We start from the raw sequence: 25127 nt of genomic DNA, 5'->3' as shown, positions 1-25127 counted from the left end.
CAACATCTCATCTTCCGGTTAGGCATGCTACAGCCTTCCGGTCTCAACATCGAATTCAACAACTTCAGATGATTAGCTCTATCCTGTGGTGTTGGGTTCTCTGGTGCACAGATGAGCCAACACAGTTGTATGTAGTACAACTCTGTTTTATTTTAACTCTTATCTACAGTTCGTTCTGGATACTCTGCACGTGCTGTCTCCCTGAGTGTGTCGTGTAGCAGGTCTGTCCTGGTCCTCCTCTCCAGCTAATACTGACCACCAGGTGTCGTGTTTGTGCTTTTATATCTTTCTGTAATTGGCTGTGGTGTTGTGTGTTCTGATTTGTCTGTTGGTGTGTCTATCATGATGTGTGTGTTTGAATATCATGACATCCCCCCTTTTTACAAAGGTATGTGCCTACGTGGTTATAAATATAATCGTGTCGTGAGTGCATCTAAGAGTGTGTGTGTGTTGTGTACAGCGTGTGTATATGACGTAACTATTTACATGGGGCGATGTCGGGTGCGTCACACTAACAAGGTTGTACCATAACAAAACATGAATGCGAGAGAAAAAAAAACTTGAACAGTGGTCCGGTCAGATGATATCTGGAACGATAAACAACAACAGGTTATAATACAGAAGTGTTTGACTTTTTGAATGTATGAACAGCGTTATAAGTCCAGTCTAATGGGTGACCGCCTCAAGAATAGGCTGGTCCTCAAGCCGGTTCAGCTGTGGAGATTTGGGTTCACACTGGTTCACCTTGGACTGTTGGAGGTGATGCTGTTGCCGAAGTCTCTACTTTTCCATTTGTTGTACTTCGTGCAGTGCTTGGTTTTCCATTCGTGCAAATATAACATTCAACATCTTTGTTAGTGTTGCCTTGGCTGTGGTTTGGTTTACTAAGTTTTTTTGCTGGCCAGGTGTATATTGTAGCGCGTTCTAACAGCCTGTAACACAGTTCCTTCGTGTATTTCTATGTGCTGAGATGTTACTGTAGTTAGTAAGGCCTTAATTATCTGCAACTGAACACCTTCGTCGGTTTGTGGTCCTTGAGAACCACCACATATTGTCTCTATAATTCTATCAATTAATTTCTGTAAACAGTCAGATGATGTGCTGACTATGCGGGGACATTTCGACTGGCATGCCAACTCAAAAGGGAGAAAATACTTGTCTGCTTCAATAAAGTTTGCCCTGGATTTGACAGGTGGCAAGGTCCCAGAAACAGCCTTAGCTTCTGCATGGGGAGGATTTTAGCTGCTGTGGCCTGGTCACGGGTGGCGATGGAAGGGGCATGATCCGTGGCATCTCCACAAAGTCATCCTTGGGAACCAATGGAGGATCCGGCGTGTGCGTACGGTTCAGTTGCGAGCGTGGAAGGCGGCGCAAAGCTCACTGATTGCGCCTACGCCCCAATCCATCCGCCCTGCATGCCAGGAACAAGGTGGAGTCTTTTTTCTTTTTATGTTTGTGGTGGACGGCATCTTGTAGCCAATGGGTCGTTGCCATCGAAGAAGCACCATCACTAATATCATGCAAGGCGATGACTGTGCCAGATGTGGAAGTTGGCCGAGACCGTGCACGCTGGTTCCGGCCACCTGCTGTGCCGGAAGGGCGACTCCACAGAGAAACGTCGAAGCATGTCGCCTTGGAGAGAGAATTGTTGCTCGCATCAACGTCTGGCGATGGCGCGAATTGGTGTGTCCGTCTTGGACCGCCGGTGCTGGTCGCCACTGCCGACCCAGTGGGACTGCCACGCGATCCATTCCCTGTCGCCATGGCATCCGCCGTCACCCTGAGCGTGCCATCACCGAGGCCGCGACACCGCCCGTCCGGAGCAAGGTCTGGCGTGCGCGAATCAGAGTCGGCGCTTGGCTGCTCCCCATCTGGAGTCCGGTCTGCCTTCTGTCGATGCTCCCCGTCCGGAGTCCCAACAGGTTCACTGGAGGCAGCCGAGATTCCCTGAAGCTGCACTTCCGGAGTCGGAACATGCAGGAATGCACCGACCAGTGGAGAGGCTCGAGCCATCGAGGGTGGAAGCGGTGCGCCGCCACCGCAGTCGTCAGTGGTCCCACCGTGATCGTCGAGTGCCTCGGTACGCACTAGGCGAGGTCTGTCACCTTGCACCTTTTTGCATGGGAAGTGGGATGCTGTCGTCACTTGTCTCACATCCCGTGGATAGATCCTCATCAGCAGCTTGCTGTTCACTAGGGTTGGGTAAATTGTCAGAGTTTTCATCTGGTGGTGCACACCATGTCGGTGGACTGGCATTGTCTTGCCGTTGTCCTTCATTTGGGCTTTTCTTCTTTGGAATTTTAAATCTTCCCCCAGACATTGCAGAACCTTGTTTATTACCCCCAAATTCTCCCATATGTATGGTCTCGAATATAGGATCCAATGTTTCTATCGACATTATACTATTTTCCAAAGAAAATTCCGTTTCACTTTTCTTCTCAGGTACCTCATATGTATCTTTGTCGACTGTACATGCCTTCATGGTCTCTGGGTCTGATTTTGCTGGGACTGGCATGGTCACAGTCTCTCTTTTACTGTTCTCAATTGCCCACATTATACTCCCCATACATAACTGCTTAATCACTGGGGTTAGTGTAGTACAATGGATAATCGGGTCGACCTTATCTGCATCTTCACCATTAGTGGAAAGCACACTTGGTTCACTTGAAACTGCTGCGGGTTTTAAATTTGTTATCTGGCTACTCGATGTCGGTGTCCTCAGGATTCTTGCTCCAATGTTCTGCTCATTTATCAGTGGAGTGTGTATAGGTTCAATGCAATTAATGTTCCCCTCAAGGTTTGAAGAGTCATTACTGACTAACAGCTGGTCTCCGAAGTTGGGACTTTGCGGCGTTGTGTTGAAGGAAGACATTTGTCCCTGCTGTAGATATGATTCAGGTCGAGTTATTTCCATTACCTGAGGATCAATGTCTTGTCCATTTTTTCGATCCGTACTAAAACACAGGCAATTCTCAGTCTGCTCCTTGCAAGTTAAACATTCAATTAATTTCTTTAGCAAATCCTCAGCATCCTTCTGTGACCGTGCAGCATTATTAATCTCTGTTCGGCTATAATGATCCTGAAGGTCAGCGCATAAACCTTTTTTCTTCGGGCTTGGAAGAGGCGATTCCTTTGGCTTGTCTTCAGTTGGGCTGGAACAGTCTTCAGCGCTGTGCCCTTCATTGTAGCATGAGAGACCGTCATGGTCATGCTGCTGTGTAGTGGAGCATGGTAGGCTGTTATAGCCTTCTTGCTGTTCACGTGAGCATGGCAGACTTGCATCGTCTGCCGCTGGTTGGTCAGGAGAGGTTGCTAGACCCTCATGGTCTTGTTCCTGCAAGGACCGCACATTGGAGTCTTGCGTTGCTTCTATCGTGGAGGCTGTCCACGAGCTCTCTGTGGAGGCTTGTGACACTGGAGTCACTTCTTGTTCGTGCAAGGACTGCGCTCTGGAGTCTTGCGTTGCTTCTATCGTGGAGGCTGTCCACGAGCTCTCTGTGGAGGCTTGTGACACTGGAGTCACTTCTTGTTCGTGCAAGGACTGCGCTCTGGAGTCTTGCGTTTCTGCAATTGTGGAGTCTGTCCACGAGCTCTGTGTGGAGGCTTGTGACTCTGGAGTCACTTCTTGTTCATGCAAGGACTGCGCTCTGGAGTCTTGCGTTTCTGCAATTGTGGAGTCTGTCCACGAGCTTGCTGTGGAGGCTTGTGACTCTGGAGTCACTTCTGGTTCATGCGAGGACTGCGCTCTGGAGTCTTGCATGTCTTCTTTCATAGAGTCGGGAACGTTGAGCGGGATGTGGACCACGCTCTGTGTGGCAGCAGGGCGCTCTCCGTGTGCTTGCAGCGCTCCCTGTCTGTTAATGTCAGGCTGCAGCATCATCCGGCACTGATAAGTTGGGATGTCATATCTGCTGGGTTGAAGATCCTCAAATCCGAAAAATGAATCCGCATCTGCGTCGGATTCAATGTGGGGGCCGCCAATGTGCAACACGAAAGGTTCGTCCAAGTCATAGTCGTATAGGACCACGGAGCTATCATTGGGCTCGCGAGGTCCGGAAACACTGTAAAGATCATCATCGAAGTATTCGAGGTCGGAATCATCGGCTTGTGCGTAGGTAACTGCTTGTCGGAGGGCTCTTCGGAGGTCAAATTCATCTCCTGGGTCAATTTGCGGCAATGTGCTGTCATTCCAGGTGAGGGAAGGTTATTTTACAGCTTCAACAGATTTTTGTTTTTTTGATTTGGGACGTTTCCCTTTTAAATTGGATTTGGGACGTTTCCCCTTTAAATTGGTGCAGTCTGGGGCCTCTGACATCCTGACGCTCGGTATGTAGCACGTAGGAAGCGACTGCGCATGCGCAGATCGCTGTTCCTTTACCGATGGCCGTTTTCTTGACTGCGCATGCGCAGCATCTCGCGCATGCGCAAACGATACTTCCGGTTCTGCGCACTGCTCGCGCAACTGTGCTAGCGTGATACCTTTAGCAAGATGGCCACCGACCTCGACCCAGCCCTCTCTCAGGCCCAGGATTTCAGCCTCTGGGAATTCGGGCTCCGGGATCCCGGCCACGAGGTGAGTACTGCCGCTTTTCTTACCTTTACTTGCCGATTGGATTGCGTTTTCTTCACAGTACTTGGGGAATTTATCCAGGACTGCCTGGTAATCGTACCTTTGCTGCCTCCTGAAGAACCTGAACCTTGTGAATATTTCTCTTGCCCTTGCACCGGCGATGGTGAGGAGAAATTCAATTTTTTCGCTATCATCCAGGTCTTGGAGTTCAGCTGCCACCAGGAACAATTCGAACACTTGCCGGAATCGCCGCCAGTTTTCGCGGAGATCGCCGTGGCACTGGAGCGGCTGTGGAACCGGGAGCTCTATCATTTTGCCTGGGCACTGCTGGTTGTCTCTGTACACTGAGGTATGCCGGCAGGTATCGATCCACTCCTGTACCATGTGGTGTTGGGTTCTCTGGTGCACAGATGAGCCAACACATTTGTATGTAGTACAACTCTATTTTATTTTAACTCTTATCTACAGTTCGTTCTGGATACTCTGCACGTGCTGTCTCCCTGAGTGTGTCGTGTAGCAGGTCTGTCCTGGTCCTCCTCTCCAGCTAATACTGACCACCAGGTGTCGTGTTTGTGCTTTTATATCTTTCTGTAATTGGTTGTGGTGTTGTGTGTTCTGATTTGTCTGTTGGTGTGTCTATCATGATGTGTGTGTTTGAATATCATGACATATCCCACCTCGACCCATTTGTTTTCATCCCATTTCATTTTAACTGTCTTTTACCATTTCTTTCTCTCTTGTCTTTCTTTATAATATATTTACCCCCCCCCCCCACATCTTATCCACCTTTCCTTACCCTTTCTCCCCGTTGCTTCCCCTTCCCCTCCCCCCACATTTATATCTGTCACAGCTTACCCTCTGCTGTTTTGGCCTTTCACACCTTTTGTCCTCTCTGGGGACTGCCATTAGCACTCTTTCCCTTGGTTTCTGTGGCTATTAGCACTCTTTTCCCTTGGTATCTGTGGCTATGACTCATCTTTCATTCTCCCTCCACAGTATAAATATTTCCAACTTTCTCTGCCTTTTAGCTTTGACAAAGGGTAATTTGGACTCGAAACGTTAGCTCCTTTCTCTCCCTCCAGATGCTGCCAGACCTGCTGAGATTTTCCAGCATTTTCTCTTTGGGTGCTTACTCTGAACCCTGGTTAACACACTTTTGAAAGCCTCCCACCTCCCAGCCATCCCTTTGCCTGCCAACAGATACCACCAGTCAACTTTTGAAAGTTCCTGTCTAATACCACCAAAATTGGCCTTGTTCCGATTTAGAATTTTAACTTTTGGGCCAGACCTATCATTCTCCATAGTTATCTTAAAACAAATGAAATTATGGTCACTGGTCCCAAAGTGATCCCTCACTAACACTTCTGTCACCTGCCCTTCCTTATTTCCCAAGAGGAAGTCAAGTTGTTCCCCCTCTCTAGTCGGGCCATCCACATACTGAATGAGACATTCCTCCTGAATACACTCAACAAATTTCTCTCCATCCAAGCCCCTAATTCAATAGCTGTCCCAGTATATGTTGGGAAAGTTAAAGTCCCAAACTATTACCACCCTATTTTTCTTGCGGCTATCTGTAATCTCCTTACATATTTGCTCCTCAATTTTCACTGACTATTTGGGGGCCTATAGTACAATCCTATCAAAATGATCTCTCCCTTCTTATTTTTCAGTTCTATCCATATAGACGTAATGCGCCAATCCTCGGATATATCCCCTCTGTACTGCCGTGATATTCTCCAGAATCGAAAACACAATCCCCCCATCTCTCTTACCTCCTGTTCTATCTTTCCTATAGCATCTGTACCCTGGAACATTGAGGCCAGTCCTGCCCCTCCCATAGCCATGTTTCAGTTATGGCTATAATATCCCTTTCCTTAGTACTTTTTCTCTAGTGACCATTATTTTATTTATTTCCTCCCCTTTTTGCCCCTTGATAATTTAGTATTGTTTTGGAATGCTATTAGTGTCTTCTACTGTGAAGACTAATGCAAAGTACTTTTTTAACTCCTCTGCCTTTTCCTGGTTTACCATAATTATTTCCCCAGTCTCATTCTCTAAAGGGCTTATGTTCATTTTGGCCTCTCTCTTACTGTCCATTTTTATATTATTTGCCAATTTATCCTCATAGATTATCTTCTCCCTTTCGATTATTTATTTGGTTATCTTTTGTTGGGTTTTAAAACATTCCCAATCCTCTGTCTTGCCATTAATCTTTGCCACATTGTACGATTTTTCTTTCAATTTAATACTACATGTGAGGAAAGATTAAACAGTTTGGGCTTATACTCACTGGAGTTTAGAAGGCTGAGAGGGGATCTGATCGAGGTATGTAAAATACTAAAAGGGATTGATAAAGCAAATGTTCCCCTTTGTGGGGCAATCTAGAACAAGAGGTCACAGATACCGGTTAAGAGGCAATAGATTTAAAACTGAGATGAGGAGGCACTACTTCTCGCAGAGGGTGGTAAATTTGTGGAACTCATTGCCGCATAGTGCGGTGGCGTCTGAATCACTAAATGGTTCCAAGAAGGAGATGGATATATTTCTGATTTTAAAAATGGGTTAAAGAGATATGGGGAAGAGGTAGGGAGGTGGATTTGAGACCAGGGGCGTGATTCTCCGCAATCGGCGCAATGTCCGCCGACCGGCGCCAAAAAACGGGGCAAATCAGTGCGGCATCGCGCCGCCCCAAAGGTGCGGAATTCTCCGCATCTTGAGGGGCCGAGCCCTCACCTTGAGGGGCTAGGCCCGAGCCGGACTGATTTCCACCTCGCCAGCTAGCGGGAAAGGCCTTTGGTGCCCCACCAGCTGGCGTGGAAATTACTTTGCCATGCGGCGCATGCCGGGAGCATTAGCGGCCGCTCACGGCATCCCCGCGTATGCGCAGTGGAGGGGGTCTCTTCCGCCTCCGCCATAGTGGAGACCATGGCGAAGGCGGAAGGAAAAGAGTGCCCCCGCGGCACAGGCCCGCCCGCGGATCGGGGTCGCGTGCCAGGCCACCGTGGGGGCATCTCCCGGGGCCAGATCGCCCCGTGCCCCCCCCAGGACCCCGGAGCCTGCCCGCGCCGCCTTGTCCCGCCGGTAAGGGAGGTGGTTTGATTCTCGCCGGTGGGACAGGCATTCCAGCAGCGGGACTTCGGTCCATCACGGGCCGGAGAATAGCCAGGGGGGGGCTGCCAACCGGCGTGGCGCGATTCCCACCCCTGCCGAATATCCGGTGCCGGAGAATGCGGCAACCGGCGGGGGCGGGATTCACGCCAGCCCCCGGCGATTCTCTGACCCGGCGGGGGGTCGGAGAATCCCGCCCCAGGAAGAGATCAGCTATGATCTGATTAAATGGGGGAGCAGGCTCGAATTGCCTACTTTTGCTCCTAATTCCTATGCTCCTATGTTCTTATGCTCTTATGCTCTTATCAAGCATGTGGGTCATGCTATTTTAGATCTGGTAATGTGTAATGAGACAGATTTAATAAACAATTTAGGAGAAAAAGATCTCCTTGTATACACATCTCTGTAACGGTTAGAAGCTCATACCCATTAACCTCAATTTGTGTCTTAATTTATTTATTTTGTGCTGAGTGCTACATGCATTTAAGTAAATAACATTAATGGTGCTTTTTTTTTTACCATTTATGCCCCCCTTTAAACCTATTTGCTGATTTTTAAAAAATGTTTGTAAACTCTGTCCTTTCCTGTCACACTTTGAGCATCATTACCTAAATACTTCCCTTGCAAAGCTGCCATATCTTTTTGCTTTGTAAGCCAACGTATCCCCCTCCAGAACCACCCTCTCCCCTCTATTTAGTTTAAAAGCCTTTCTACTTTCCTAATTATGCAAGAACACTGGGCGGGATTCTCCCATCTGAAGGCAGAGTGTTGATGCCGTCGTAAAAACTGGAGAGTTTAACGACGGCCTCATCGGACTGCTATGTGTAGCAATCCTCTGCCCTACAGGGTGCCAGCACGGCACTGGAGTGACCCACGCTGCTCCATCTGCCGATACCGGCGTCAAATGGGCGCCGCGGGTCTGCTCATGTGTGCTGTGACCGGCGCGAATGCGCGCATACGCGGTAGCCTCCTTCCCCGCGCCGGCCCTGACGCAACATGGCAGAGGGCTACAGGGGCCGATGCGGAGCAAAAGAGACCCCCACCCAGAGACAGCCCGCCGATCGGTAGGCCCCGATTGTGGGCCAGGCCTCGGTGGAGGCCCTCTCCGGGGTCGGACCCCCTCCCCCCCACCAGGCCGCTCCAGACAGGATGGATGCTGAGTTCCCGCTGGGTAAGACCAGAGGTGAACGGCGGCGGCGGGACTCGGGCTTTTTTGGGTGGCCACTTGGCCCATCCCAGGCGGAGAATCGCCTGGGGGGCGCTGCGTAGAGCGGCCCCCGACCGGCGACGCGCCAACCGCGCCAACGGCAATGATGAGCGGAGAGTCGGTGAACCGGTGTTGGGGCGGCGCGCGCAGTTCGCGCCCGGCCCGGCTATTCTCCAACCCGGCGTGGGCTGAGAGAATCCCGCCCACTGATCCCAGCATGATTCAAATGTAGGCCGTCCCAACGGTACAGCCCCTACTTTTCCAATACTGATGCCAGTGCCCCTTGAACCCAAAACCACTTCTCCCACCCCATGTCTTTGAGCACATATTCATCTCTCTAATTTTATGTACCCTATGCCGATTTGCACATACCTCAGGTAACAATTATAACCTTGGAGGTTCTCTTGCTCAATTTTGTGCCTACCTCCTCAAGATGTGCAAAACCTCTTAACCCGTTCTACCTATGCCAATGGTACTTACATTGTCCCTGCCAATGAAATGTGCTCTCTCCCACTGAAAGTTCCTTTCAACCCCAGAGCAGATGTCCAGAACCCTGGCACTAGGCAGGCAACACAGCAATCTGGACTCTGGCTCTTTGCTATGGAGAACAGTGTTAATCCCCCTCACTATGTTCTCCCCTACTACCACTTTGTGCCCCCCCTCACTTGAATGTCCTTCAGTTCCAGTTCCATGGTCAGTCAGCTCATCCATCCTGCAGCCCCCACTCTCATCCAAACAAGCTGGGACAATCTCAAACCTGCTGGACATTTGCCGCTGCTGACATTCCTGCCGTCTGGGACCCCTTATCTGTCTTGGCTGCAGTCACACACCCCTTGTCCCTGACACTTTCCAAACCAGAAGATCCTATCCGACGGGGTGTGACCACCGCCTGAAACAAAGCGCCTAGTTAACTCTCCACCTTCCTGATGTGTTGCGGTGTTCATAGCTCATCCTCCAGCTCAATGTTCTGAGCCAAGGCTCTTCCAGGCACAATCACTTACTGCAGACGTGTTAGCCCCGGATCACAGTGTTATTCAGGAGCTCCCACATGCTGCAGCCTTGAACATCATCTGTCCTGTCATCCTAAATGTGTTTTAAATAATTACTGACTTAAATTATTTACTTATTTATGGTTCTTTTTATATATTTTTAACTTAACAAAGTGCAGTTGTGTGCTATTTTAAACCTTAGGAATGGAATAACCTTAAACACTGGATTTTACTGGATTCTCACCAAACAAGCACCCACAGTAAGCTTCTCCAACCAATCAAATTGCTGTTTTGCTGGGATGTTTTGTTTCCTCAAGCTATTTTCAATTTCGGCTGCTCCTGCATTTTTGGAAGCTCTTTGTTTGTCCCAATGCCAGTGCCCCTGTTTCTAGATCATCTGTCACTTGTTATTTTTTGCTTTCACAGACCACTGAACTCTGTTCTCCGATTAACACATTCTGCTATCTTACCTTTCCACCACTATCAGAACCTTATTTAGTCGTTAATGCTACCATTAAGACTTCCTTTCTCTTGTGTCCATGGCATCTTTGGCAATGTGGGTCGTATGGACCGATCTCGCTCCTCAATGTGGACGCTAAGTTGCTGGCAAAAGTGCTGGCTACGAAAATTGAGGACTGTGTCCCGGGGGTGATTCATGAGGACCAGACGGGATTTGTAAAGGGCAGGCAGCTGAACATCAATGTGCGGAGGCTCCTAAACGTGATTATGATGCCATCGGTGGAGGGAGAGGCGGAGATAGTGGCAGCTATGGACGCGGAGAAGGCCTTTGACCGAGTAGAGTGGGAGTATCTCTGGGAAGTGTTGCGGAGGTTTGGGTTTGGGGAGGGGTTTATCAGGTGGGTTAAGCTCTTATATAGAGCCCTGGTGGTGAGTGTGGCTACGAATCGGCGGAGGTCGGAGTATTTTCGGCTGTATCGAGGGACGAGGCAGGGGTGCCCCCTGTCCCCCCTGTTGTTTGCATTAGCAATTGAGCCTTTGGCCATGGCATTAAGAGAGTCCAGGAAATGGAGGGGGGTGGTCCGAGGGGGAGAGGAGCATAGGGTGTCGCTGTATGCGGACGACCTGTTGCTGTACGTGGCAGATCCAGTAGAGGGGATGGTGGAGGTCATGCGGATCCTAAGGGAGTTTGGGGACTTCTCGGGCTATAAGCTCAATGTAGGGAAAAGTGAGCTCTTTGTGGTGCATCCAGGGGACCAGGGAAGAGGGATAGACGACCTACCGTTGAGGAGGGCGGAAAGGAGCTTTCGGTACTTGGGGATCCAGGTAGCAAGTAGCTGGGGGGCCCTGCACAAACTTAATTTGACGCGGCTGGTGGAGCAGATGGAGGAGGACTTCAAAAGATGGGATGTGTTGCCACTCTCGCTAGCGGGCAGGGTACAGTCGATTAAAATGATGGTCCTCCCGAGGTTTCTTTGTGTGTTCCAGTGCCTTCCTATTATGATTACCAAGGCCTTTTTTAAGCGGGTAGGTAGAAGCATCATGGGTTTTGGTGGGCAAACAAGACCCCGAGGGTAAGGAGGGGGTTTCTGGAGCGTAGTAGGGACAGGGAGGGCTGGCGTTGCCGAATCTGGGTGACAATTATTGGGCAGCCAACGTGGCGATGATCCGTAAGTGGGTAATGGAGGGAGAGGGGGCGGCATGGAAGAGGTTGGAGATGGCGTCCTGCAAAGGAACGAGCCTGAGGGCGCTGGTGACGGCACCGCTGCCGCTCCCGCCGACAAGGTACACCACGAGTCCGGGAGTGGCGGCAACGCTAAAGATCTGGGGACAGTGGAGACGACATAGGGGTGCGATGGGAGCCTCGGTGTGGTCCCCGATCCGGGAGAACCATCAGTTCGTCCCAGGGAGGATGGATGGGGGGTTTCGGAGCTGGCATCGGGCAGGGATCAGAAGGATGGGGGACCTGTTTATAGACGGGACGTTTGCGAGCCTAGGGGCGCTGGAGGAGAAGTTCAGGTTACCCCCGGGAAATGCGTTCAGGTATATGCAAGTGAGGGCGTTTGTGAGGTGGCAGGTGAGGGAATTCCCGTCGCTCCCGGCACAGCGGATTCAGGACAGGGTGATTTCGGGTGTATGGGTCGGAGAAGGCAAGATTTCGGCGATATATCAGGAGATGAAAGAAGAGGGGGAGGCTTTGGTAGAGGAGCTGAAGGGCAAGTGGGAAGAGGAGTTGGGGGAGGAGATTGAAGAGGGTCTGTGGGCGGATGCCCTGAGTAGGGTCAATTCCTCTTCCTCATGTGCCAGGCTCAGCCTGAAACAGTTTAAGGTTATTCACAGAGCGCATATGACAGGGGCGAGGCTGAGTAGTTTCTTTGGGGTGGAGGACAGATGTGGGAGGTGCTCGGGAAGCCCGGCGAATCACGTCCACATGTTTTGGTCGTGCCCGGCACTGGATGGGTTCTGGAGGGGTTTCGCGAGGACTATGTCCAAGGTGGTGAAAGTCCAGGTCAAACCAAGTTGGGGCCTGGCATTATTTGGGGTGGCGGACGAGCCGGGTGTGCAAGAGGCGGAAGAGGCCGGCATTCTGGCCTTTGCGTCCCTGGTAGCCCGGCGGAGGATTTTGCTATTATGGAAGGACACAAAACCTCCCAGTGTGGAAGCCTGGATAAATGACATGGCAGGGTTCATTAAGCTGGAGAGGATAACGTTTGCCTTGAGAGGGTCTGCGCAGGGGTTCTTCAGGCGGTGGCAACCGTTCCTAGACTATTTCACGAAGCGCTAGAAGGAGCTCGGTCAGCAGCAGCAGCAACCCAGGGAGGGAGGGGAGGGGGGGGGGGGGGGGGGGGGGGGGGGGGCGGGGAGGGGAGGGGGGTGTTTCTTTCGGGGGGGGATATTTGGGCGAGTGGGGGAGGTTTTTTTTCCCAGGTGGCATTTGTAAAAGCATACGGGAGTGTTAATATGTGCGGGAGAAACTCATTGTATAAGTTCTGTATTATGTTTGATTGATACGTTTATGTTCTGTTCTGCTCTTTTTTCTTTTTCTTTTCTGTTACGGTGGGGGGGGGTTTAACTGGTTGAAAATTTTTGTTGGAAAAACTTTGAATAAACATTTTTTTTTTAAAGACACTCAGTGATTTGGCCTCCACCGTTTTCTACGGCAAAGAGTTCCACAGATTGACCACCCTCTGGCTGAAGAATTTCAGTGTCCTTGTGATACTCGGTATGTAAACCATACATCCCAAAGACTTATGGGTAATATCAAACAGCATGTCCCAGCCACTGTTGGCTACGCGTAAGGTACAGACTGTACCTAACCAGCCCATGCGTGCAAAACTCAAAACACCGTGTTCAACATTAGATGTGAGTCTGCAATTGGACATCATTTGCTCAATAATTCTCAGTGTGCTAAAACCTACACTCACAACCAAATTATGTCGCAATGCGGCATATATGCCTACACTAGAAATTACATATATTAATATACAGGGCCCGGTTCCTTGTCAACAGAAATAACATGTACACATATTGTGCCTTTCTCAACTAAACAAAATAAGTGATAGTCATTCACTGATTCGTTACTTGACCAATTTGGGTCAATCTGCCTGGTTTCAATGTCAAATAATGCTTGGTGATTAACTGTCAATCTCCTGATACATAAAGACATACTAGAACCGCTGAGCAGGAGCTTGGATAAAAAGCTAGATTTTAAGGAGCAGCTGAAAGAAGGAGAGAGAGATGGAGAGACACAGATGTATAGCGAGGAAATTCCAGAGTGTAGGACTGAAGCAGCTGAATGCACAGCCACATGATTAAAGCTGGGGATGTGCAAAGATCCAGAATTAGAGGAAAACAAATCTCATGCAGGACTGTGGTGCTGGAGGAGGTACCAGAGACATAGAAAGGCAAGGCCTTGGAGAGATCTTAAAGATACATTTAAAGTTGACATGTTGCCAGATCAGGAGTCAATGTAGTTCAGTGAGGTCAGAGGAGCTGGGTGAATTGGATTTACATGAGTGAGAATATGGGCAGTGGAGTTTTAGATGAGCCCTTGCTTTGGGAGGGTGTAAGATGGAAGGCCTGCCAGGAGAGCACTGAAATAGCAAAATTGAGTGGTAACAAAGGTAAGTATAAGGGTTTCAGCAGCACTAGTATATTGCTGGGTTAGTTAATCCTAACATGCTGAATAGATCGGTTCAGTCTGAGTGCCCTTTTGACTCAAATGGTTCAGTGTTCAATCCCCACCCAAAAAGCCATGAGTTTTGAGTGCGTGTGTTACTCATCATGATAACATGTCTTACTTGGATAATTTAATTGATTTGTTTTTAGCCAGGCTATTGGTGTTATATGGCAGCTTGAATTTGTATCCCTTTTTTGGAATGGGGCAGAAATTGATTTATTTAATCATACTTCAGATTCACTGGCAATGGCAGCCTTCAGAGTCATTGATGGCAATTTTCATTCCTGCCTCTAAATGCTTCAAGCAGCTCACAAAATATTATTTTGACTGGTACCTGCTCTGTAGACCACAGATGTTGCATAATTTCTCCAAATTATTATATTCAATCCCAAAAAAATACTGTATTCCTAGAAGGAAAGAAAAGTTGAAAGTAACATTTGTTTGAAAACATCTTGCACAATTAATGTCTTGGTAAATGACCTCCATATCATTATATCTCTAGATATTAAATGAAGAGCCTAATATTTGAACTATCAAGTGTGGACAGGGTTGCAGCAGCAACTGCACACATTTACTAGTGAGGTATTAAAGCCAAGTTTTCAGTTTCCATGAATGCTACCTTGCGTCAGGAGTTTGTAAACCAATCTTTCAGGGATTTGATTCGTGCTCACCAAACAACATAGCAAAAAGATCTAGAAATTATTGAACAATAATACCAATAGCTAAACTGCTTGGGAAACCTTGTCAAATAGGTAAGATACCCAGAAGGTAAAAGATATCATGGGCAGGAATAGATCAAAATTTGGCATTAAAATTAACCTGTTTTATGTGTGGGAGAGTTTTGAACAGGTTGGTTGGCAACTGAGTACAATCTCTGAAAGAAAGGCATATGGGGTTTAATCACCATTGATGAAAATGTGTGTATACGCCTAATTGAAAGAGAAACCACAGCAGGAACAAATAAGCTGAAATTACTCACTCAGCATGTAAGAAAATTGGCAGTAATACTAGTGCCAAAAGCTTTAAGCAGATAAGAGATGCTGAAATAGATGTTCCATCTAGTAATTACCAAATAATAATCCACAGAGATATTATATAAAGGAAAACTGTAATTTCTATGGAATATGAACAGAAATTGCCGGAAATAGGTCTGGCGGCATCCATGGACAGAAAACAGAGACAATGGGTAGATTTAGCCAGCCCAACGGGGTGTCTCATCCACTCGTCAGAGAAGCAGCAGTTCCATGGGTGAAGCCTAATGGGGGTCAGTGCCCTTCAGTCACATAAATGGCCACCACTCGGCCTTCTCTGGGATTCAGGACTTTTGTGTCAGAGGTCCTGCACATCAAGAGCTGCTGGCCAATCAGAGGCTGGCAGATTCTTATTGCAATCAGTGCGACTGAGAGCAAGGACAGAATTGCTGAGTATCCCAGGCTAAATGTGAGTGAAGGCGGGATGGGGACTACGGACTGGAGTCACGGGATGGCAGCAGCGGTCAGAAGTGAAGTTGTGGGGGCAGCACGGTGGCGCAGTGGTTAGCACTGCTGCCTCACGGCGCCGAGATCCCAGGTACGATCCCGGCTCTGGGTCACTGTGCGTGTGGAGTTTGCACATTCTCCCCGTGTTTGCATGGGTTTTGCCCCCACAACTCAAAGATGCGCAGGGTAGGTGATTGGCCACACTAAATTGCCTCTGAATTAGAAAAAAGTGAATTGGGTACTCAAAATTTTTTTTTTTTAAAGAAGTGAAGTTGTGGGCGTGGCTTTCAGCACATTCTCCCTCCCAATGCAGGGTCCCTCGATCAGACACTGAGTGCCTGATAATGAGGATCAACCACCCCCCCCCCCCCCCCCCCGACCCCCCTTCCATGCCATAAGGCTACTGTCAACCCGACAGGGTTTGTTGGGCAACCTTCAGGAAGTGCAGAAAAGCGGTGCAGCTCCCAGTTAGTCCCTGAGCCACTACTGAATTGCAGTGGACTCAGGAAAATGGGTGTCGATTGGCTCATTAATGAGACTGTTTGACATCCCATTGTCACTGGCCAGGAATCGCGCAGCAGCCCATTCGCCCTTCAACTTAATCAGGGTAGTTTTTGCTGCCACATGGTGACTCGCCCAAGCCTCAACCAGGATTAAGTGGGCCCCTATTCCTGCTGTAAAGGGCTGCCTTAATTCCAGCCCAGTGTTTCAGGAGAATGCCTTCCATCAGAACGGAATGCTTCAAGAGATACTCAGAGGATGTGGTAGTATGTATTGGGAGTCATGTGGGACTGGAAGCCCTAATGTCATTGGCTGACAGATCCCGGGTCCTGGTTGGCCGTTGACCTCATACTCCGCCCTGAAGGCGAAGTATAAGAAGCCGGTGCCTTCCCCCGCAGGCCAGTTTACTATCGGGCTGCTGGGGAACAGACACGCTTAATAAAGCCTCATCGACTTCACTCTTTTCGTCTCATGGAGTCTTTGTGCGCTACAATTTATTAAGCGTGCCTAAAAAGGACTATGGAGCTCAGGATCATTCCAGAATGCCTGAGGATCAGCCCCCACGCAGTGAATGCGGCAGCAGCCTTCAAACACTGGCAGACTTGCTTCGAGGCCTACCTCAGACCGACCACTGGCCGGGTCTCAGACGAACAAAAACTGCAGGTCCTGCACTCGAGGGTGAGCATGGAGATTTTCACCCTCATTGAAGACACTGACGATTTCCAGACGGCGTTCGCAGCACTGAAAAGTCTCTATGTCCGCCCAGTTAACCAAATCTACGCTCGCTACCAGCTCGCGACGAGACGGCAAGCTCCCGAAGAATCGATGGACGAGTTCTACGCCGCGCTACCCGCGCCTACGGCCCCGACCGCGCGGCAGGCCATTGGGCCCCGTACGTACCCGTCGCGGCAAACCCCCCCCCCCCCGGACACCCCACAGGCTTGCGCTGTTATTTCTGCGGCCAAGCGAACCACCCCCGACAACGCTGTCCGGCCCGCGCAGCCATCTGCAATAGCTGCGGGAAAAAGGGCGACTATGCGGTGGTGTGCCGATCCCGCGAGGTCGCCGCCGTCCCGGGGCCACAGGGAGCCCTACAGGCAGTCTATGCCTCCCAACGCCCCCAGCACGCCATGTGCGACCGGCAGGCGCAGCCGCTCTGGGTCCCGACCACCGCGGCCCCGGGAGAACTGGGAGCCCTGCACGCCGCCTACGCTCCCCAACCCCCCTCCCCGCAGTCCATGTACGACCCGCCGCCGGCGCTCCCGATTTGGGTGCCGGCCAACACTCTCCACGGAGAGGAATGGGTCTTTCGCGTCCCGAAAGCCACCCTCACCCCCCTCCCACGCCCCACGCCTGACCCGCCGGCTCCGCCGACTTGGGCCCCGACCACCGCTGTCCCCGGTGAGGGAGCTCCGCGCGGTCCTAGCGCTCGCCGCCCCACGCCTGTCCCGCCGGCGCCGCCGACCTGGGCCCTCACCCCCGTCCCGCGCCCCACGCCTGTCCCGCCGGCGCCGCCGACCTGGGCCCTCACCCCCGTCCCGCGCCCCACGCCTGACCCGCCGGCGCAACTTACCTGGGCCCCGACCGCCGCTGTCCCCGGTGAGGGAGCTCCTCGCGCTCCTTGCGCTCGCGGCCCTACGACTGTCCCGGCGGCGCCACCGACCTGGGCCCTCACCCCCGTCCCGTGCCCCACGCCTGACCCGCCGGCGCAACTTACCTGGGCCCCGACGACCGCTGTCCCCGGCGAGGGAGCTCCGTGCGGTCCTAGCGCCCGCGGCCCTGGCGCTCGCAGAGAGGGAGCTCCACGCGGTCCTAGCGCCCGCGGCCCTGGCGCTCGCAGTGAAGGAACTCCGCGCGGTCCTAGCGCTCCCCAGACCCCCCAGCACACCATGTGCGACCCGCAGACGCCGCCATTTTGGGTCCCGACCACCACGAGGGGAGGAGGGGCGCCGCCATCTTGGACCGCCCCCGACCTGTACGACGCATGGGGGCGGCCATTTTGTCCACCCCCGACGCCATCTTGTGACCCCCCAGCCACGTGCGATGTATGGGGGCAGCCATTTTGTCCATCCCCGACGCCATCTTGGATGGCAACAACGGACCACACCCCACTACTACAACCACGGCTCGCTTCGGTTACGCTCGATCAGGCTCAGCCCCGGACTCTCCAGACGACGACGACAACGGTCCTAATTAACGGCCACGTGACGCCATGCCTAGTCGACTCCGGGAGCACGGAAAGTTTTATACACCCCGACACGGTAAGACGCTGTTCCTTAACTACCTACCCCAGCGCACAGAAGATTTGCCTAGCTGCAGGATCCCACTCCGTACAGATCCAGGGATTCTGCATAGTCACCCTAACGGTACAGGGGAGGGAATTGAAAAACTACAAACTTAACGTCCTTCCCCAACTCTGTGCCCCCACCTTGCTGGGCTTAGACTTCCAATGTAACCTACAGAGCCTTACGTTTAAATTCGGCGCCCCCATACCCCCACTCACTATCTGCGGCCTCGCTACCCTCAAGGTGCAACCCCCGTCCTTGTTTGCGAACCTCACCCCGGATTGCAAACCCGTCGCCACTAGGAGCAGACGGTACAGCGCCCAGGACCGGACCTTCATTCGGTCCGAAGTCCAGCGGCTACTAAAGGAGGGCATAATCCAGGCCAGCAATAGTCCCTGGAGAGCGCAGGTGGTAGTAGTGAAGACAGGGGAGAAACAAAGGATGGTCATTGACTATAGCCAGACCATCAACAGGTACACACAACTAGACGCGTACCCTCTCCCCCGCATATCCGACATGGTCAATCGGATTGCCCAGTATAAAGTCTTCTCCACCGTGGACCTCAAGTCCGCCTACCATCAGCTCCCCATCCGCCCAAGTGACCGCAAGTACACAGCCTTCGAGGCAGACGGGCGATTATACCATTTCCTACGGGTCCCTTTTGGCGTCACAAACGGGGTCTCGGTCTTCCAATGGGAGATGGACCGAATGGTTGATCAACATGGGTTACGGGCCACGTTCCCATACCTCGACAATGTAACCATCTGCGGCCACGATCAGCAGGACCACGACGCCAACCTCCAAAAATTCCTCCAGACCGCCAAAGCCTTGAACCTCACGTACAACGAGGACAAGTGCGTTTTTAGCACCGATCGGCTAGCCATTCTGGGCTACATAGTGCGCAATGGGATAATAGGCCCCGGCCCCGAACGTATGCGCGCACTCATGGAATTTCCCCTCCCGCACTGCCCAAAAGCCCTGAAACGCTGCCTGGGGTTCTTTTCGTACTACGCCCAGTGGGTCCCCCAGTACGCAGACAAGGCCCGCCCCCTAATACAGACCACGACCTTCCCTCTGTCGACAGAAGCTTGCCAGGCCTTCAGCCGCATCAAAGCGGACATTGCAAAGGCCACGATGCGCGCCATCGACGAGTCCCTCCCCTTCCAGGTCGAGAGCGACGCCTCCGACGTAGCTCTAGCGGCTACCCTTAACCAAGCGGGCAGACCCGTGGCCTTTTTCTCCCGAACCCTCCACGCCTCAGAAATCCGCCACTCCTCAGTGGAAAAGGAAGCCCAAGCCATAGTGGAAGCTGTGCGACATTGGAGGCATTACCTGGCCGGCAGGAGATTCACTCTCCTCACTGACCAACGGTCGGTAGCCTTCATGTTCGATAATGCACAGCGGGGCAAGATTAAAAATGACAAGATCTTAAGGTGGAGGATCGAGCTCTCCACCTTTAACTATGAGATCTTGTACCGGCCCGGGAAGCTGAACGAGCCGTCCGATGCCCTATCCCGCGGCACATGTGCCAACGCACAAATTAACCGCCTCCAAACCCTCCACGAGGACCTCTGCCACCCGGGGGTCACTCGGTTTTACCACTTCCTCAAGTCCCGCAATCTCCCATACTCTTTAGAAGAGGTCCGTACAGTCACAAAGGACTGCCACATCTGCGCGGAATGCAAGCCGCATTTTTTCAGGCCAGATGGAGCGCACCTGAGTAAGGCTTCCCGCCCCTTTGAACGCCTCAGTCTCGATTTCAAAGGGCCCCTCCCCTCCACCGACCGCAACGCATATTTCCTTAATGTAGTGGACGAATACTCCCGCTTCCCTTTTGCCATTCCCTGCTCCGACATGACCGCGGCCACAGTCATTAAAGCCCTGAACAGCATCTTCACGCTGTTCGGTTACCCCGCATACGTCCACAGCGACAGGGGGTCCTCTTTGATGAGTGACGAGCTGCGCCAGTTCCTGCTCAGCAAGGGCATAGCCTCAAGCAGGACGACCAGCTACAACCCCCGGGGGAACGGGCAAGTAGAAAGGGAGAACGGCACGGTCTGGAAGGCCGTCCTACTGGCCCTACGGTCCAGGGATCTCCCAGTTTCACGGTGGCAGGAGGTCCTCCCGGACGCTCTCCATACCATCCGGTCGTTATTATGTACAAGCACTAATCAAACGCCGCACGAGCGTCTCCTTGTCTTCCCTAGGAGGTCCTCCTCTGGAACGTCGCTGCCAACCTGGCTGGCGGCCCCAGGACCCATCCTGCTCCGAAAGCATGTGCGGGCACATAAGGCGGACCCGTTGGTTGAAAGGGTTCACCTCCTCCACGCAAACCCCCAGTACGCCTACGTGGAGTACCCCGACGGCCGACAGAACACGGTCTCCCTGCGGGATCTGGCGCCCGCCGGCACCACGCACACCCCCCCGACACCATCAACCCAACCGCCCCCCTTCCTGCCACCGCCGCACCCCGCGACCGCCCCCTTCCCAGGAGGATCAGTCCCCCTCCCCTTTGCACCGACAGCTGAAACCGTGCGGCTCCCGGAGGCGACAACGCTGGTACAAGCACCACCACCACCGCGGGGGCCGAGGCGATCGACACGGACGACCAGACCGCCCGACCGACTCGTGGCGTCGATGTAAAACAAAGATGGACTGTTCAACGAACATTTTGTTTTTCCTATACCCTCTGTAAATAGTTGTAACAGGACGATACTGTCCAATACTGTACTACCATGTAACTGTTCTATCCTCCCAGGACCAGCCCTGTAAACCCTTACCACCATACGAAGCATCACCCCGCCGGGTTCATTTTTGACAAGGGGTGAATGTGGTAGTATGTATTGGGGGTCATGTGGGACTGGAAGCCCTAATGTCATTGGCTGACAGATCCCGGTCCTGGTTGGCCGTTGACCTCATACTCCGCCCTGAAGGCGAAGTATAAGAAGCCGGTGCCTTCCCCCGCAGGCCAGTTTACTATCGGGCTGCTGGGGAACAGACACGCTTAATAAAGCCTCATCGACTTCACTCTTTTCGTCTCATGGAGTCTTTGTGCGCTACAGAGGATATGCCAGGGGTTCAGACCAGAGGATGCAGGCACCTGTTACCTCAACTTTTACTAAAGGCATAAATTAGCTCATCGATCTCCTAATTATACCTTGTGAATGATTGGACAGTAATGTGTCTAGTATGAACTGCTGAATTTGTATCACTCTGATCAATAAGGGTCAATGTTCACTCAATAGATATTAAGATTTATCAAAAGGAAAACCAAATAAATCAGTGACCATGCAAGGCAATATAACATTAAAGATAGGGCAGGATGATAGTGGAGGATCTTGTAGATAAACACAAGGGTATCATACTTATAAGGTCAGGAACATATTTTATGTAAGTAACGACAGATGTGATGAGAAATTGGGACTTCAAAGTAGTGAATAAGTTTTTAACAAGAGTTTATGGAATGTATATCAGATGTGTGGCATTGAGGCTGTGAAAGAAATTGAATATAGAGTACAGAATGTATGTCTAAGTATTTTGACAGCTGAGGTGTAAACAGGTGCTGTGAAGGTATCAATAGTCTTAGCAATGGATAGGACAGGGTTTTATATTTATATAGCATCTTTAACAAAATGAAACATCCCTTGCCACTTTACAGAGGAGCATTATAAAACAAAGTCTGTACCAAGCCACATAGCAGAGTCTTAGAGGAAGAAATTGAGCTAGAGAGGCGCAGAGTTTTAGGGAGGGAATTCCAATGTTTGGAGCCCTTGGCACGAACAGAAGGAATTAGAGGAGCGTAGATTATGTTGAAGGATTGTGCGGTTGGAGGAGACAAGGAATGGCAAGGCTATGGAGGGATTTGAAAACAAGGATCAAAATGTTAAAATCAAGGCATTGGCTTGACAAGAAGCCAATGGTAGGCAGCAAGCACAAGGGTGATAGGGGAAGGATACTTGCTGCAAGTTAAGGCAGGGTAAGCAGTGTTTTGCTGCCAGGAGTATTTTAGAATAGTCTAGCCTCGAGCTAGTGAAGACATAAATTAATGTTTCAGCAACATGAAACCATAAGACATAGGAGCAGAATTAGGCCATTCAGCCCATCGAGCCTGCTCGGTCATTCAATCATGGTTGACATGTTTTTCATACAAATTCTCCTATCTTCTCCCCATAAACCTGATCCCCCCTATTAATCAAGAACCTATCCATCTCTGTCTTAAAGGCACCCAGTGATTTGGCCTCCACAGCCTTCTGCAACAAAGAGTTCCAGATTCACCACCCTCTGGCTGAAGAAATTCCTCCTCATCTCAGTTTTAAAGGATTATCCCTTCAGTCTGAGGCTGTGCCCTTGGGTTTTAGTTTTTCCCACGAGTGGAAACATCCACTCCATGTCAACTCTATCCAGACCTCTCAGTATCTTATAAGTTTCAATAAGATCCCCCCTCATCCTTCTAAACTTCAACAAGTACAGACCCAGTGTCCTCAACCGCTCCTAATATGACAAGCTCTTTATTCCAGAGATCAATCTTGTGAACCTCCTCTGGACCCTTTCCAAAGCCAGCTCATCCTTCCTTGCACAGTAGCACAGTGGTTAGTGTAATGATATCATGGTTGTGTTGCAATTCACCGACTGGCTATTAAGAGTCTCATTAGTATATAAGTGAATGTAAGAGTCAGGTGACCTTAGAATTATTGGAGAGCTGGAAGAGAGAGGTTGCTTGTGCATGTTAATACTGTTATTCATCTGTTGTTTTGTATATAGTAGACCTATGGTTAATGTTAAGATATCATTTATAGCTTTAACTACAAGTGTTCTTGTAATATAAATCAGGCCAGCTGACAAGAACATTATAGTTAGCACTTCACAGCACCAGTGACCCGGATTCAAATCCCAGCTTGGATCATTGTCTGTGCGGAGTCTGCACATTCTCCCCATGTCTGCGTGGGTATCATCCGGGCGCTCCAGTTTCCTCCCACAAGTACGAAAGACGTGCTTGTTAGGAGAATTGGACATTCTGAATTCTCCCTCAGTGTATCCGAACAGGTGCCGGAGTGTGGCGACTTGTGTGGGGATTTTCACAGTAACCTCATTGCAGTGTTAATGTAAGCCTGCTTACTAAGCACTAATGAAGATTATTATTAGATATGGACCTAAAACTGCTCACAATACTCCAAATGGGGTCTGACCAGAGCTTTATACAGCCTCAGAAAGCACATCCCTGCTCTTATAATTTAGCCTTCTCAACATGAATGCTAACGTTGCTTTTGCCTTCCTGACTGCCAACTGGAATTTGCACGTTAACCTGAAGAGAATCTTGAACTAGGACTCCTAAATCCCTTTGTGCTTCTGATTTCCTCAGCCTTTTCCCATTTAGAAAATAGTTTATGCCTCCATTTGTCCTACCAAAGTGCATAACCTCACAGTTTTTCCACATTGTATTCCATCTGCCCACTCTCCGGGCCTGTCCAAGTCCTTCTGCAGCCCCCCTGCTTCCTCAACACCATATCTTTGTATCATCTGCAAACTTAGCAACAATGCCCTCAGTTCTTTCTTCCAGATCATTAATGTATATTGTGAAAAGTTGTGGTCCCAACATCGACCCCTGAGGCACACCATTAGTCACCGGCTGCCATCCTGACCCCATTATCCCCACTCTCTGCCATCTGCCAGTCAGCCAATCCTCTATCCATGCCAGTATCTTACCCTTAACAGTATGGGCTCTTAACTTATTTGCCAGCCTTACATCTCAACCACCAGCCTTACATCTCTCTTGGCATTCACAGGCCACTGTCAGCAACAAGGGCTGCTGAGAGGTTGGTCCTCAAAGTTGATTGACCTGACAGGCACTATTCCTAAGGTCGCAACTTTTACCTCCTCATCAGGGTTTTCGTAACTACTGCCTACATCTCCATTGTTGGAATCAGAACATGGGACATTGCTGACTCCGTGAACAGTTTGGATTTTCCTTTCTTCTGTGGTTACAGAACCACCACAAAATTTGCCAATCACCTTCCCCCTTAATTCCTAAAAAGATTTGATGGCCAACTTCCTCATCTTTTTTTTTCTTTTATACATTTAGAGTACCCAACTCATTTTGCCAATTAAGGGGCAGTTTAGCATGACCAATCCACCTACACTGCACATCTTTGGGCTGTGGGGGTGAAACCCATGCAAACACGGGGAGAATGTGCAAACTCCACACAGACAGTAACCCAGAGCCGGGATCGAACCTGGGACCTCGGTGCCGTGAGGCAGCAAGGCTAACCATTGCGCCACCGTGCTGCCCTACTACCTCATCTTCCTGGATATCAACTTCTGCTACCTCGAAGAGGAGGGTAACCCTACAAAAGAATGTGGGTCGGCCAGCCGCTCACTTGGTATCACATCCCAGTCCCTACCATCCTCATCCTGACTAACTAATGCTGTGCAGTCAGGTTAACTTTCCTTTGGACTCTCTGTAGCCATGGGTGAGGCTACAGCCTTCACTCCCGCTAGATCATTTCCCAAAACTAAGTCCATTCCTTCTACTGGGAATTATTTAACCACTCCAACAATTACTGGACCTGACAAAAAGTCACACTCCAGCTGCACTTTATATAATGGAACTGGGATACAACATCCACGCATCCCATTCACCAATACCTCAGCTTTCACAGAGCTCTCTGGAGGAAAAATCAAATCTTTCTCCAGCACAAGAGTTTGAGTAGTCCCTGTTCCTCTTAAAATCAGTATGGGTTTGGCTACCTTTGTCAAAGAAAATGGGGTGACTGTCCCCTGAGACACAAAACCGGTATATCTCACATCTACCTCATTCTCTACACCTGCTCCCACAGCAGCGTTGACCTGAGGTC

General features: G+C 50.6%; 1 protein-coding gene across 1 annotated transcript in view; it reads right to left on the bottom strand.

Moving 5' to 3' along the window:
• cnbd1 (cyclic nucleotide binding domain containing 1) overlaps positions 1-25127 on the bottom strand; it is a 427576-nt gene that overhangs the window by 395984 nt on the left and 6465 nt on the right. The window contains exon 2 of the mRNA XM_072468635.1: positions 14347-14419. Coding sequence (XP_072324736.1) covers positions 14347-14419 — 73 coding nt within the window. The remainder of the gene's footprint in view (positions 1-14346; positions 14420-25127) is intronic.

Source organism: Scyliorhinus torazame, chromosome 11 (genome assembly GCF_047496885.1).
Source record: "Scyliorhinus torazame isolate Kashiwa2021f chromosome 11, sScyTor2.1, whole genome shotgun sequence".
NCBI classification, from domain to species: domain Eukaryota; kingdom Metazoa; phylum Chordata; class Chondrichthyes; order Carcharhiniformes; family Scyliorhinidae; genus Scyliorhinus; species Scyliorhinus torazame.
The sequence above is the reverse complement of the archived record's forward strand: the minus strand, read 5'-3'. Positions and strand labels throughout refer to the sequence as shown.